We start from the raw sequence: 14,590 nt of genomic DNA on the forward strand, positions 1-14,590 counted from the left end.
GGGGCGCTGCGGGACACGGCGATACCGGGCGGAGCCGGTCCGTGATCCACGGTCCGTGATCCCCGATCTCCCCCCGATCCCCCCGACCATCCCCGTCCCGTGACGGATCCCCACGCGGTGCCGCCCCGGTGCCGTTCCCTGCGCGGATCCCGCGGTTCGGTCCCGGAGCGGCGATGGGGAAGAGCTGCAAGGTGGTGGTGTGCGGACAGGCCGCCGTGGGCAAAACCGCCATCCTGGAGCAGCTGCTCTACGGCAACCACGTGGTCGGTGCGTGCCGGGGGGACCCCACAGCCCCCCGGGACCCCCATATCCCCCCCGGGACCCCCATATCCCCCCCGTGACCCTTATATCCCCCCCATGACCCCTATATCCCCCCATGACCCCCATATCCCCCCCATGACCCCCATATCCCCCCGTGCCCCCCTGCCCGCCCCGCAGGCTCCGAGATGATCGAGACCCAGGAGGACATTTACGTGGGCTCCATCGAGACCGACCGCGGCGTTCGCGAGCAGGTGCGTTTCTACGACACGCGTGGGCTGCGGGACGGCCTGGAGCTGCCCAAGCATTGCTTCTCCTGCACCGACGGCTACGTGCTGGTGTACAGCACCGACAGCAAGGAGTCCTTCAAGCGGGTGGAGCTCCTCAAGAAGGAGATCGACAAGTGCAAAGACAAGAAGGAGGTGAGCGCTGCGGGGCGGGGGGAGCTGCTGGGCCTTGGGACCCACCCGCGGAGCCTCCCTACAGACACGGGGTGCTGCTCCGAGGGGCTCTGAGCATTAATGGGCTGCTGCTGTGGGCGGCTGTTTGCCCTGTGATTCCGTGGCTCCTTTGGCTGCTCCTTGGGGGCTGTTGGTCTTATTGGCATTAACTGAGAGCTCAGCTGCACAGTGGCAGGGTCCTGCAGTGCTACACATCAGTGGGCCCTTCTATTTTGGGGCTGGTTTGAATCAAACCCAAACAGGAGGGTGAAACTGCCCAAAGGATGCACTAGGAAAGGAAAGGGGGGATTCTGTGTTGGGCACGGCCTGGCGCTGAACCAACAGGGGTTTCTTCTCCCCTGTATTTTAACAGGTCACTATTGTGGTGTTGGGCAATAAATGTGACCTGCAGGAGCAGCGCCGGGTGGACCACGACGCAGCCCAGCACTGGGCCAAGGGCGAGAAGGTGAAGCTGTGGGAGGTGTCTGTTGCTGACCGCCGTACCTTGATCGAGCCCTTCATCTACCTGGCCAGTAAGATGACGCAGCCACAAAGCAAGTCTGCTTTTCCCCTGAGCCGCAAGAACAAGGGCAGCGGGTCTGTGGATGGCTGAGCCTCATTGTGCTCTTCCAGTGCCACCTCCTGGCCCTCACCTCTCTCCTTCCCTTGCACGTCCCTCCTGCTGAGCCTGTTTGGTGCTATGGAGCCTGCAGGATGCCCGGTGGCACGAGGAGTGGGCTCCTGGGGCTGGTCTTTGAGGAGGAGAGAGGTGACCCATCTCCCTGTACCAACACAAGAGCTGTTCTCACTGCCCAGGCCCTGCCAATGTTTAAGGTGCAACAGGAAAGCCAGGATTTGCCAGGTGCACCCTCTGCTCCAAGGACTCAGGCTGACACCTGGGGGCTTCGTGCTGCCCCTGAGACCCAGCACAAGGCTGGCCAACAGCCTGGGGTCAGCTTCACATCTGGGCACAACCAGGCCATAGATTTCCCCTCTCAAGAGCTGCTCTCTTTTGTACTGATCCAACGTGAGAAGAACCCATTTGAGGGCTGTTCCTCCCCAGTCTCCTTGTCCTACCCCAGCTCTGTGGTGCTGCAGCTTTGTCTCAGCAGGTTGCTCCTTACCTGGCCGTGTCCTCTGCACCTTGACATGCAGGAATATTCAGTCCCTGGTCCAGCTGAGGCTCCTGCCCCAGGAGATGCACAGTGCAGAGCAGGGCCAGGTGCTGTTACCAAGGGCAGGCTCAGCCCCCACACCTCACAGCACACTGCAGTGCTCCTTTGCTGAGGGCAGATCCATCCCTCACCTGGGAGATGTGGGGTTGTGCTGGGTCCATGCACACACGGGGGCAGCTCTCAACACCCTGCAGTTGTGATGCCTCAGAACCACCACAAGACAAAAGGATGCTGTCCCAGTTCTGCCCAGCAACATGCAACTTCCCTTTGGCAAGTCTGGATCTAGGCAAAAAAATGATGAGAAAGCCCTGGCTTGTTTATACTTGTTCCTTTTATTTACTGAGTAACACAATAAAGCGATGAGATTCGATTATCAAAATATTTTCCTTTTTTTTTTTCCCCAACAGTTATAGTACATCAAAAATATACAGTGAACATTACAGGGGGGTACTGGCCAAGTCCCTACAGTCTGTTATTCCATTTTTTGTAGGTTTTTTTTTTGTTTTCTTGGAATCAAACTGTTCACATCACTCCAAGGTTATTTACAGAGGGGCACGCCTTACTGAGCGCTATGGACTATGCCCTACTATCTAGTACAGCATATGCTAAGTCAAAGGCAGTAAATGCTTTGGATTGCATGGGAGCAGGGTGGGGTCCCTGGAGGCGAAGGGGATGCGACAGAGGCAGGATGTTCTTACGCAGCTCATTGCAGTATTATTGTTATTAGAAGGAATGGCTTTCAAGGGTTAAAGTGCCGAGTGTGGGAGTGTATCAGGACTCCACTGGAGGAGGGTTGACAGGAGCAGCCGCTGCTGGCTCCAGCACAGGCTTTTTAGAACAAAACGCAGGGGAAACAACCCAGTGGTGCCCAGCTGCTCCTGCAGGCTGCAGCACGGCCACAGCTGCCTCTCCCTGTGCTCCGGGGCTGCTGTGTGCGTGCAGGAGGAGATATGCTGCCCTCTGCTGCAGCCAGAGCTGGGAGGAGGCCTGGAGAAGAGCACAGTGAGAGTGGTACAGTGAGGGCCTGGATGGCTGCAGGCTGCTCAGCACTGAGATGCTGTCAGAGCCACATCCTCCTGTGGGGGCCCCGACCAGCACAGGGTCCTGTCCTGGTGGATCTGGGGTTGTCTCTTGGTCTGGGCCACACGTGATCCCAAGGCTGGTGGGCCCCACTCCATGTCCCTGATTAGGCCACTGCAGCAGTACCCTTCTACCCTCAGCCTGCTCTCTTAAGTCTCCCCACCACCTCAGGACCTTGTGTCTACTCTGATCTTTCCATAGGTGATCCCCCCCCCCCAACACCTGGTGCCTTCCCTCCCCTTCCCCCCCTGAGGTAGAGGGAGATGCCCTGAGCAGATAAATCCATACCCAGATGCTTCTTCATACTCTTCTGCATGGGGAACACAGCAGCAGCACTCCATGGGTCAGCACGGCCCATGGTGAGAGCAGAGTGCCCTCCAGATGTGGGAGCTGCTCCCTCCATGCAGCAGTCCCTGCTGTCACCCGAGGTTCCCAGCTCTGGGAACAGAAGCATTACATGGCAGCAGGTCCCCGTACACCTCCAAGACCTCATCCTGAGCATCGGTGGTGCACGCTGGGCAAAATCCTCCTGAAATCCAAGTGTTGCTTATGGCCATGATGTCAGGTATGTGCGCTTGTGCGTGTGGATTCCCACATGTGCAAAACCACCTCATCCCAAGGGCTGGGCAAGAACACGACCTCGTGCCGGGATGCTGCAGAGGTGTCTGAGCCAGCACCCGGCCTGGGGATGGGAGAGGACAGCACGGCAGAGGAACCACCTGCACGGAGCTGAGTGTTGCTTTGTGTCCTATATCTGCTCCAAACAACACTCCCAGCCCTACAGACCGAGCACCAAAAACGTAGACAGCAAACGCCAAGCCAGCTGCTCCCATGGGATTGCATAGATCAGGGTGGGTCGTCACTCCAGTATCAGGTCCATTTGGGTCGCGACTTTCCTGCGGGTTTCTATTTACAGCAGCGCTGGGAACGCAGAGAGCTGCGTGTTCAGTTTTCAGACCAGGTCCTCGCTGGGCCTTCTGAGCACAGTGAAAAGAGCATCTGAGGGAGGCTGGCAGCGCCTGCTCCATCCTCCCTGATTGTCTGGGCTGCCGGGGTGGTGCCTTCGCTTGGTGGAGTCACAAACTCCTTGGAAGCTCCAATGGGGATGGGGTGAGACGGCAAGCAACGACGGTGCCTTCCTCTGGAGAACCAAAAGTGCTTTGGGGACATTCACACAGCCTCACAGCATCTCCCCTGAGGTAGGGGCAGGATTGTCCCCCCGGGGGTGGGATTGAGGCAAACAGGGCTCAGAGCAGTGTCCCCTCCTTCCCACCTCAGGGAGTGCAAACCAGATGGGAGCAGAGCCTGTGCCCAGTTTCTGTGCTTCTCGGGGTGCCTGGGAGAAAGGCTGTGTGCTTTCAGAGGGCAGAGCAGTGAGTCCCAGGCCTTGCCTATTGCTCTCAGAGTGAGGATGTGACCAGCACGGCCAACAGCTCTTTGGCGTGGGACAGATGAAACCAGCAGAGATCAGGGCTGCTCCATCCCTGAGGGACCAGCCGGCTCCTCTCCTCCCAGTCTGGGAACTGGGAGGCAGACAAGAAGCACAGCAAGGTCCTGGTGGCTCCGGCACCATCCTCACCCCACAGGGCCCAACCATTGAGGGGCCGTCATGGGCAGGGGGAGCAGCAGGGGGGGCCACAGTGGGGCTGGCTGGGCTCTGACGGAGCGTTGCACACCAAAAGGAGCCAGCTGGAAGCAAAGGGGAAGCCTGGGTCGATGCCTACTGCTACGGTTTCCCATCAGCCAGGAGAGCAGTCAGTGCCCTGTGCAGCCCCATGGCGAGCGGCTCTAATAGGGTGCGAAGACGATGGGGCCCGGCGTGGTGCGGATTTGGGCTGGCGGCGTTCGGAATAGGGCTGGTCCGAGGATCGGGGCTTGGAAGAGCGTGGTGGCAGCAGCTGGGCGCAGGGCGAGGGGCCCAGGCATGGCACACACCGCCGTGGTGAGCGGGCTGGGCAGGAAGCGCGTTGCCAGCGTTTTGGTGAGGTGCTTCTGCAGAGCCAGCTTGGACTGCAGGAGGGAGAGGAGGCGGCGTGAGGGCTGCAACAGCTCAGAGCAGCCCTGCGGTGTCTGCAGCAAACACAGAGCCCATCCCCAGCACCGTGAGCCCCCAGCCCCACACCCTGCCCCAGCTCCCCCCACCCGCTGCTTCCCCGGCACCTGGGCTGGTATTTCTGCCAGCTCTCCACCAGACCAGGCAGGGAGGCTCAGGTCTGTGCAGATAAACGTTTGGGTCTGGTTCAGCAGAACCGTGCCAACCCCAGGCACTCAAACAGCACAGCTGCCTGCTGCCAAATGTGAGCCAGGTGGAAGGACCCCAAATGCTGCAGCTGCTCAGAGCGCTGCTGCCAGAGGGCTGAGCTCTCCCTGTGCTTTCCTTCACACAAAGGAAAACCAGCTCCAGGTCCTCCCCCAAAGGGATCCGTGGGGTGCAAGGAACGGAGGCTTTGAGAACAGTGTGTCTTATTGCAGATGATGTGTCATGCAGTTGGGTGTCGCAGCCAGCCAGCAGGGGGGGTGATTTGCTGGGAGACAGATACCTTGAGAATACTCACTGCGAGGGCAGCATTCTTCTGCAGCTTGTTGTAGGGGCTGTACTTGGGCTTTGGTGGCTTCCCGGCCAACCTGTCTTTGTGCCGCCGGCTGCTCATGTGCTGCAAGAGGACAAGGGCCAAGCGATGGGCACCACAGGCACAGCCGGTGCCTCTAACCCCCACCAAACCTGTGTTATCCCCACAGCAGGGAAAACCCACAGGACTATGGCAAACACACACACATTCCCCTTGGCTTAAGGGAGGGATTTCAAAGGGATGAGTCCCGTCAAACCCAAGATGCTCCTCTCCCATGGCATCGTGCTGATGGATGCACACTGAAGCCCCTTTGCAGAGGGCTCTGCATTTCCACACACCTGAGGCTCGGTGCCGTTACCTGTTTGAGTTGGGTCTCCGAGTTCACATAGATCTCACACACTTGGCAGTGGAACGCCTTGTTCTGGATGTTGATGCTGCCCTTGTTGCCGATTCTCTTGGCTTTGTGTCCTGCTCGGGCCAGCAGCTTCCCCCGGCCGCGCCGCAGCTGGGCGCTGTGTCCTTCCAGCATGGACTTGTGCTTGGCACCTGGGCATGGGGAGACGCTCAGCAAACACCAAACCCTCGGTCCCTCTGCAGCAACACCCCACCCCAACATCCCAACCCATGCTGGGATGCAGCAGCCCCTTCCCAGCCCCTGCCAACCTCCAGACCACAAACCCTCTGCTCCCAGAGATGTTCCCCCCCCCCCTTCCACACTCAGACCTTTGGAGAAATGGCTATTTTCAGCTTGTCCTGGAGCCGCCTCCATCCCCGGGCATTAGCACAGCATCTGCACCGAGCCCAAGGTCAGAGCAGTGCCGGCACAGAGCTGGGAATAGCTCAGTGGGGCCACGGGGGGCAGGGAAGGAGAGCCCCAAATCCCACACACCTGGGGACGGAGCGCTGCGTCTGCCCCTTCCCAGCGAGGGCTGGGGGTGGGCACGTAATTCAACCCCCCGCTAATTCCTTCTATTTTGTAAGGCGTTAAGCAGGAGCCGCAGCTCAGCGCTGCGTGACACCCGGAGCGGCAGCCTGTGAACATTTTGTTTGTTTGTTCTTCTTCCCCAAATCAGCGCCCGTCTTTGTAACCAGAGCTGACAAAAGCCAAAGGACACGTTTGCAGCTAAGCCCTGGGGCGGGGGCTGCTGGCTCCCAGATCCCGCTGCGACGGGGGGGGGCTCCCCCCTTTAGGATCAGGGCTGCTCGGGCTAAGCATCGCGGGCACGTGGAGCCAACGCGGCAGAGACTGCGGCACAGCGAGCTGGGGGGCTCTGGGAGACGCTGGGGGGCTCGGCCGGGGGGAGCCGCGCTGTGGGGCTCATTCACTTCCCCAGGTGGCTCCCAAAAGGCCGCCCAGCAACGGGCTGCTCCGGGCACATCCTGACACCGCCAGTGCTGTCAGGTTAGAGCTGCACTGCAACAGAATACAAAGTGGCCTCCAAAAGCTTAAATAAATCTATCTGGAAAGGTCTTTAATTGAGCTGCACGAACAATGAGGGAGCTTTCGATCTTGCTGGAATTCACTCCTTAAGCCGCAGCACAGGTAAAACACCACAGCTTACGTTTGCAAGCCACCTTAATTAACCCTTTTTAATTAAAGCAACACTCATTAACTCGCAAGGCCGCGTGGCTCTGCGTGGATCCCGTCCCCAGGCACTGCCCTTACCCGTGTTGTGAGCCTCCAGCTGGGACAGCGAGTTGACGGTCACCTTGCAGGTGGGGCAGTACAGGTGCTGTTTGCCCTTCCTACCCTCCTTCTCGCTGTCGGGCGCTGAGCTGCTGCTGCTGCTGCTGCCCGACTCGGCCGCCTGCGCCTCCGGCCCGTGCGCGGCCGAGGAGGTGACGCTGGCGGCGTCGGACGCGGCCTCGGACGGCTCGGAGGGCGGCGGGGAGCCCAGCGGGGCGGCGCTGCCCGGTGTCTCTGCGGGCGGCTGCTCGGAGCCGGGCGGCAGCGCCACGTCGGGGCCGTCACCATCCGCCTCCCTGGGGTCGCTGGGGGGAACTGGAGGGAAGGGAGGGAAAAACGGGGAGGAGAAATCAATCAGCCGAGGGCAAAAGCTCCACTCGTCCTGAATGGGGATTTCAGAGAGCAGCCCCGAGCCTGGCCCAGGAGCTCTTCTCTGCTCCGGGTGGGGTTCTGCTCTGCTGCTCTATCACAGCTTTTATCTGCAACTCATTGCAGCTGTGCTCAGCCCTGAGGGTGCGCGACGGCACCTGCAGACTCCACAGTCGGGTATAGAACACTTTGTTTTCACAGCCATTATCTGTGTTTATAAACATCAGCCAGGAAGGCCAAACGCTGGGAAAACACTACAGCGCTGCACAGCAAAGCCCCCGGGGCTGGCAGCAGGACGGGATCCCACCCACACACCCCAGCCAAGGGCTCAGGGTGCTCCTCACACCGTGTGTGCTGCACATTGGGGCTACAGCCCTGCTCGTACCTGCACTGCTGGGATCCTCATCACCCTCCAGGCCGGGGGTGAAGTCGGCCGTGCTGTCCCTGCCCACAGCCCCCGCTGCCTTCTGCTTGCTCTTCATGGCCTCGATGGCTTTCAGCCTCCGGGCGTGTTTGTGGCCTTTGTAGTGGGCCTCTGCCTGGTTCTGCAGGGGACACAGACACTGCATCAGTGCTAAGGATGGGCAGATGGGCAGGTGGGTGTAGGGGCAGCTCAGATGTGGCTGGCTGTGCAGCACACATCCCAGTGCCATCCACCCCGGAGGTGACACACTTGGCAGGGTGAGGCACAGAGCTGCTTTTCCCCCCTCACAGGACAGCTCTGCACATGTGTGCACTCAGACCGAGGTATCACTGTGCTGAGGCAGCGCTGCACTGCAAGGCTGAGATAAGGATCCCGCTGTGATTGAATGCACCAAGCCACTGCTGACAGAAGCCTTCAGATGAACGTACGGCTTCAGAAACACGTAATGCATGGCAAGCTGCAAAAATAAAACTGAAAAACACATCGGTGGGGAGGACTCAGCTCCCATTGTCACCCGGCGGGCAGCTCACATGCAATTTACATTCATGGGCTCCTTTCTCCCAGAGAACGTTGAATAATGAAATGCACATCGATGGGTCCACGCCTGCATGGAGCAGATAAAAACATCCACAAAAGAGGAGCCCACGCATCGGTGTACTGAGCAGCCACAGACAATGCTGCATTGTCACCGAAAACAGTCGGGCGATTTATGGAAGCTAAATCCAATGTGAATTAAGACACTATTGCTGTTTGCTCCCAGCGCTGGGGGAGCAGCGTTGCCCCCCACATCCCAAGGGCAGAAAAATGGTGGCTGGGAGCCGGGCGGCGCGGGTACGTGGGAAAGAAAAAAGGCCCATCCAAGCGCATGGGCTGAGCGGAGCCTCATTAGCAAAAACAATCAACTTCCATCAGATAACGCGGGTCGGACGGGGCCGGGCTGCAGCGCAAGTAGGTCACCAAGCATCGCTGCGCGGCGCTCAGCGGCCGTCACGTCGGGCCGGGGGAGCCCGATGGAAGCGCAGCGCAGGAGCGGCCCCGGGGCGTGCGGGGTCAGGGCGAGCAGCGCGGGGGGATGCGGGGAACATCGCGGAACCGGAGAGCTCCTCCCAGAGGGAAAGCTGCTCCCCGCGCCGCTTCATCCCGCACCGCTCCGTTGCCAAGCAAAATAATTAAGCCGGCAGAAGCTGAGTGTGGCTGGAAGAGCAGCTCCCGCAGCGGAGCTCTGCTGATGCAGCACAGCCACACACGGTGCACATCTCTCCGGTTACAGCAGGGTAACTCAGAGGCAGCTCAGTGCTTCTCACTGGGTGCAGCGGGAGCAGCTCTGGGTGCTGAGCTCAGTGCTGGCTCGAGCAGACGAACCACGCTCAGAGCCCCCCTGCCTCATTCCCAGCCCTGCACACGATGGAGATGCTCTGCTCTACTCACTGTGTCAGCCCGGCAGGCGCAGAGCTCAGTCCCCAAATCGGCCCATTAACACACACAGGGGCTCTGAGCCGCTGCTGTGAACCTCTCCTCCAGGTGCTGCTTGCATCTGAATAAGGATTCCCTTTCCAACTGTTTAATCAGTTCTCACCACAAAAGATCAGCTGCACGCAATTCATTACTGCGGGGATCAATGAATGTTTCCTTTCTCTCCTCTTAAAGGTGGTTGATTTACTTTGAATAAAAGGATTCAGGGAAGAAAAAAACCCACCCAAACCACCTGTACATCAGTGTTGGGAGGCCAGAACAGGGAGAGCAGATAGAAACCACATGAGCTGATAATGCAGCTGGAGCACAAACACACACCAGGAGTGAGGCAGCAGGGAGCACAGCCCAACAAAACGATGAGCAGCAGGAAGACTAAAATGTGAATGGGGGCAGGGGGAGCTCCAAGGAGCTGCAGTGGGATGCACCGAAGGGGCAGAGCAGAGGGGGACACCACCAGCATCCCAGCCCGACTTACTGCAGAGTTGAAGCGCAGGTGGCAGATGTTGCAGGAGATGAACTGCTTCTTCTTGAGCGGGGCGGGCACGCCAAAGGTGTGGCTGATCACGGCCTTCTGCACCGGGTCCATCTGCAAAGGGAAGGCACGGGCTGTGGGCTGGCACTGGGCCTGCAGTGCTGCTCTGCTGTGCTCACCAGGAGCTCCTGGCTTCATGTAACGAGGCACGGCCCGGACCCATAGATCTCTCTGTGGCCCCTCTTCACATACGTGACCTTATGTTTGTAACCTTACATGTGGCCTCTCCATGGGGTGCTCTGTATCATCACTTTTCTATGTCTCTTTTCAAACCACCCTTCACACCCCAGTGAGCTGAAGGGCCCAAATGTCCACTGAAGTCTGGCAGAGGGAAGCTGGGGTGTCACAGAGTGTTACAGGCAGCTACTGGGTGTCACAGAGTGTCACTGGCTGCCATAAGGTGTCACTGGGTGTCACTGGGTGCCCCTGCAGAGCCACGTGGGTCCCCTGTCCCCACAAGGCACACGTTTTGCCCATTGCAGTCCCATTATGATGCTACCAACTGCTCTGCACCTCGGTTGCCCGTGCAGCCCCAGTGCTTTGCAGGACACGTGTGTGGGGAACGGCTTCAGTGATCTGCTGGGAGCTGCATCTTTCCTCACTTCCATTCATGGCAGTGGGGGCTGCTGGCAGGAGCTGCCAATGGGCTGATGTGTGCGGGTGCTGACAGCCCCCTCTCCTGTCCCTCCCCAGCACTCAGCATCATTCCTCCATTGAGCCAGCAAACTTGTTCGAGAAGCCATAATTGTTTTAAACAAAATGCATTTATTAAGGGGGGGAAATAAGAATAAGCTCTTTGTTCGAGCGTGGCTATAATCTATAATGCAAGTATTGTTCCACTACCCTGTGGCATAGGAAGATTATCTTATCTGAGTCCTGCTGTCAGTGGAGCCCGGGGTTTCAGGCGATCGTATTTCTCTGCAGAGCTATTTAGTTGCTGAGACAGGTGCATCAGTCTTCGAGGCACATGCCTGGACAACAGAGCCATTATCAAGACCCCAAATTCCATTCCAGAAGTGAGCAGAATGGTGAAGGCGGGTGATTAATGAAGAGCCTCTTTGCTATGAGGTTTTGCTCACTGATCAGGAATATAAATTAAGAGGCATTTGGGGTTCGGTGGTGAAGCGAAGCAGTCTGCAGATGGTGAAGATGTTGCTGCACCCAGTGGCCACATTGCAGCGTGTTTAGGTGAGGGAACCCCACAGGCATCAGTACTGGAGGGTGACTGCTCAGTCCAACCCATCACATTGGAGCACTGCAGCCCCCTCTCCTTGCTTCATGTGCTCGGAAATGTGCTGCTCCTCCCACCTGCTCAGTGCTCAGCACCAGCCCAACCTCTGCCTCCCCCTCCCCACAGCTCCCTCCAGGCACTGCCGCTCTGTGGCCTTCCCTGCTCTCCACAAACGACTGCAAACACCATCTCCAAAATGCCACCGGAGCCCCGGGGCCGCACCATCAAAGCACCACAGCTCTGCCCCCCGAGAGCCTCAGTCCTTCCCATCAAACAAACACCAACACACCATCAGCTCCTCTCCACCATCTGCCATTTCCAACCAGCAGCAGACCCCTCCCCAGGGACCCCCCTGTGACCGGGTGCTGCTCTCCTACCAGCTCCTGTGGGCGCATCTCTGCCCTCTGCAGAGCAGAGATGGATGCAGGCACGGCCTGATTGCAGCACCGAGATCCTGGCTTTAAAGCCAGTCCTCATCGACTCAGATTACTTTATTTATCGCTGCATGTTCCTACCGGTATAAATAGAGATCTCTGAGCTGAACTTCCTGCCAGCCGAGGTCAGCACGGGAACGTGTGGGGACGGAGCATCAGTTCGGATTGCATCTTCTGTTGTCTGCAGGGCACTGCTGGGGCTGGCAGATTTGCAGCAACGCAAGGGCTGCAAAGTGCCTTTCAAGCATGAAATGCGCCTTCTGCATCGTGCTCGGGTTGTTTTTTCCCCCTGTTGTTGCTTTAAGAGCTCAGTTTGGAAAGGCTTTGCTCGCTCCAGAGTAAAACATCTGCTGGGTTCATGAGAGCTGTGTGACCTGCTCCAAGAGCGCAGCGTTCGGATGCAAACAGCTCCTGCCCTGTGCAGCAGAGGGGTGAGGTTACCCAGCACTGCGGGCAGAGCCTCATGGACCCAGCAGCACCAGCAGCACTGGGCTGAGCACGGAGCTCAGGCTGTGACACAGCTCCAATCTGCCCCTTCCCTTGCAGCTCCCTGTGGGGTTCCGGGCTCAGCCCCACACAGCTCTGCAGCTCCAGCAGCGATTCTCCAATTTCTTTGGGTTTTCCTGAGCTCTGCAGAGTGTGTGCCAAGATGGGGGCAAGTGAACAGCAAGCAGAACAGGGCATGCTTCAAGTCAACTCCAATGACTGAAAACAGGAACACAAAGAGCAGCCACAGTAATGGCATGGAAAAGCCCTCCCCTCGCGTGCCCCTGCTTGTTAGCACAGGGAGAGGCAGAGGAGCTGGGGGTTTCAAAAGGGTTTAGAAGAGTTAAGTGTCTGAGCCCCATTCAGCAGCAGCACAGATCTGGTACTTCATTTCTGCAGCCGACTTTGAAGATCTCGGTGATAATTTGCACCTTTGGAGCACGTTTAATCTCAGGGCACTGACAAAAGGGCGGGGAGATTTAGTGATTAGTGCGGGAGGTGATGGGGGCCGGGCAGCCCCACACTGGGCTGAAGGGGAAGAAGCAGAAGGTGCAGCCGCAGCACAGCCCTGTGGGACACACACACAGCTCAGCCCTGAGCTGCCCTTCCTCCTTTTTTTCCCCTTTATTTATTTCAAAACCAACAAACCGCTCCCCACAGCTACTTTATTACTATCGATCCCAGCAGCAAACCCCATCCATCTTGGTTTAGACAAACCACCTTCTTAATTTTGCTTTCTAAGAGCAGCAGATGGGGCAGGAACCAGCTGGGGGGGGGGGAGGGTGTCATTACCACTGCCCCCTCACCCTGCTCTGGCTCTGTGTTTGCACCTATGGATAGATGGGTACAAGGCACAGCTGTGCTGCCCTGGAATTAGACCAGAAATCCCCTGTCTGGGTTGGAAGAGGGACCTTCAGGAGGTGCAGGGCAGGAGGTGCCCCACAGCCGGTGCCCCCCACCCACGGGCACTCACCGTGTTGAAGTTGGGGAAGAGGTTGAGTGGGGACGTCCCGTTGAGGCGGAAGGTCAGGAAGTGTTTGATGTCCAGCGGGGAGTGCAGCGGCCGCCCGGGGATCGGCAGCGATGCGAGGAGGGGGCTGCTGTGTCCAGAGGGACCTGGGGGCAGAGGGAGAGCAGCGTCAGTGCAAGTGGGCATGGGGAGCACCTGAGTGCTGCAATAGGGTGGGGGGGTTACAGCCCCCACTGTGCACAGTGTGGGATTTGGGGTGCCCCGGCTCTGCCCTTTTGCTGCTGTTTTGGGTGGAACCCCCTGAATCCCCCCCCATGCAGTGCAGCCTCCCCCAGGCTCAGCTCCGCCGGCTGCCTCGCATCTTCCCCCGCAGCACTGTGAGCTCTGGCTGCCAGGTAAAAATAGAGCGGGTATTAATAATATTCTGCTTTAAAGAAAACACGGTGGGGAGCAGCAGATGGGGGGGACCTGAAGGGGAGGGTAGTGCCCAGGTAGCAGCTTTCTGTGTGGCTTCTCCCAGCCCTGACCCCCTCCTCCCCCCAACATGGGCTGGGATGGGGCTAAGGAGTAGGGGGGAGTCAACACATCAACAAATGAATAAGATAAAATAGAATTAAATACATTAAAAAAGGGTTTCAGAACACTGTGAGCCACAGAAGCCCATTCGCATCTCACACAGGCCCGCTCCTTGTCCCTCCCGCTGCCCATCTCACAGCTGGGCAGAAATTCTGGGTTTCATTTTCTGATTTCCTGCTCCTTTTCCACCCCATCTCTGGGGCTTTGCTCCTCTGGGGGTCACAGCTCTGTGCTCAGCCCTCCCACCCTTACAGCGGGGGGAGCAGAAGGCTCTGCTGGGAGGGGATGCATCAGGAGAGGGACAGCAGCGTCCCCCACCCACCATCCTGCAGCAGCTCTGGGTGCTCTGTGCTGGGGAGCACTGAAATAAAAACCCAACATGCAAAGTTTGGGGTGATTTTGTGGATTTGAGAGCCACGTTTGCAGCCCTGAAGCCAAAAACGACCTCTTTCTGGCACAGCGCACACGGCCGCTCCTTCATCTGCGCCGAGCAGCCCCTGAGTCAGCCCTGACTGCGGGGGAAATTCACATTTTGCTTCATCGGGCGTGCAGTGATCGAGTTAATTCCAGAGTCACCCAGAAGGGAAATCTGTGAAACTGCCCCAAAATAAAGAAATAAAACAGCAGCAACGAGGGAGCAGCAAAAGGCAGCGGGAACAGCTGAGCGATGCATCATTAACCTTCTGGGCCACGCAGCGGTACTTCTGCCTCACATCCCTGGGGATGCAGAGCCCCATGATCAGGACCCGACCCCCACGTACCCCCCCAGAATACACACACAGCCCCAATTGTGCCACAGCAACGCTTCCAGTGGAGGAATTCAGAACGGATCACAGGGGTTCTGTTTGGCTTTGTTTGTGCACTTTGCATTGGTTGTGCTGGTCC

General features: G+C 58.3%; 2 protein-coding genes across 10 annotated transcripts in view; one reads left to right on the forward strand and one right to left on the reverse strand.

The window, feature by feature from the left end:
- The first annotated feature begins 8 nt into the window (after positions 1–8).
- NKIRAS2 (NFKB inhibitor interacting Ras like 2) lies at positions 9–2,252 on the forward strand. 2 transcript variants are annotated; one of them, XM_015885652.3, is made up of 3 exons: positions 9–267; positions 439–680; positions 1,072–2,252. In XM_015885652.3, the coding sequence occupies exons 1-3, from the start codon at positions 174–176 to the stop codon at positions 1,309–1,311; spliced, it is 576 nt and encodes a 191-aa protein (XP_015741138.1). In that variant the 5' UTR covers positions 9–173; the 3' UTR covers positions 1,312–2,252. The 2 variants fall into 2 exon arrangements, with proteins under 2 accessions (XP_015741138.1, XP_015741139.1); XM_015885653.3 differs by having other exon boundaries at positions 9–263.
- Positions 2,187–14,590, reverse strand: part of ZNF385C (zinc finger protein 385C) — a 48,761-nt gene continuing 36,357 nt past the window's right edge. For 4 of the 8 annotated variants that reach the window (XM_085532625.1, XM_015885645.3, XM_015885646.3 and 1 more), the window contains 7 exons: positions 13,133–13,275; positions 9,952–10,062; positions 7,965–8,124; positions 7,190–7,525; positions 5,882–6,069; positions 5,494–5,607; positions 2,187–4,963 (listed from right to left, as the gene is read on the reverse strand). In XM_085532625.1, coding sequence (XP_085388751.1) covers positions 4,742–4,963; positions 5,494–5,607; positions 5,882–6,069; positions 7,190–7,525; positions 7,965–8,124; positions 9,952–10,062; positions 13,133–13,275 — 1,274 coding nt within the window. In that variant the 3' untranslated portion in view covers positions 2,187–4,741. Of the gene's footprint in view, positions 4,964–5,493; positions 5,608–5,881; positions 6,070–7,189; positions 7,526–7,964; positions 8,125–9,951; positions 10,063–11,754; positions 11,885–13,132; positions 13,276–14,590 lie in introns of those variants that run through there. The other 4 variants (XM_015885644.3, XM_085532627.1, XM_085532629.1 and 1 more) reach the window with 3 other exon arrangements.

This window comes from Coturnix japonica, unplaced genomic scaffold (assembly GCF_054131305.1).
Source record: "Coturnix japonica strain WE unplaced genomic scaffold, WE-NBRP24 Scf049, whole genome shotgun sequence".
In the NCBI taxonomy this organism is placed as follows: Eukaryota; Metazoa; Chordata; class Aves; order Galliformes; family Phasianidae; genus Coturnix; species Coturnix japonica.

Excerpts from the sequence above, each read along its gene's own strand:
- NKIRAS2 (XM_015885652.3), top strand. The coding sequence starts at position 174 with ATGGGGAAGAGCTGCAAGGTGGTGGTGTGCGGACAGGCCGCCGTGGGC. Across the intron at positions 268-438 it reads CTACGGCAACCACGTGGTCG|GCTCCGAGATGATCGAGACC; the intron begins GTGCGTGCCGGG and ends CCCGCCCCGCAG. Across the intron at positions 681-1,071 it reads AGTGCAAAGACAAGAAGGAG|GTCACTATTGTGGTGTTGGG; the intron begins GTGAGCGCTGCG and ends GTATTTTAACAG.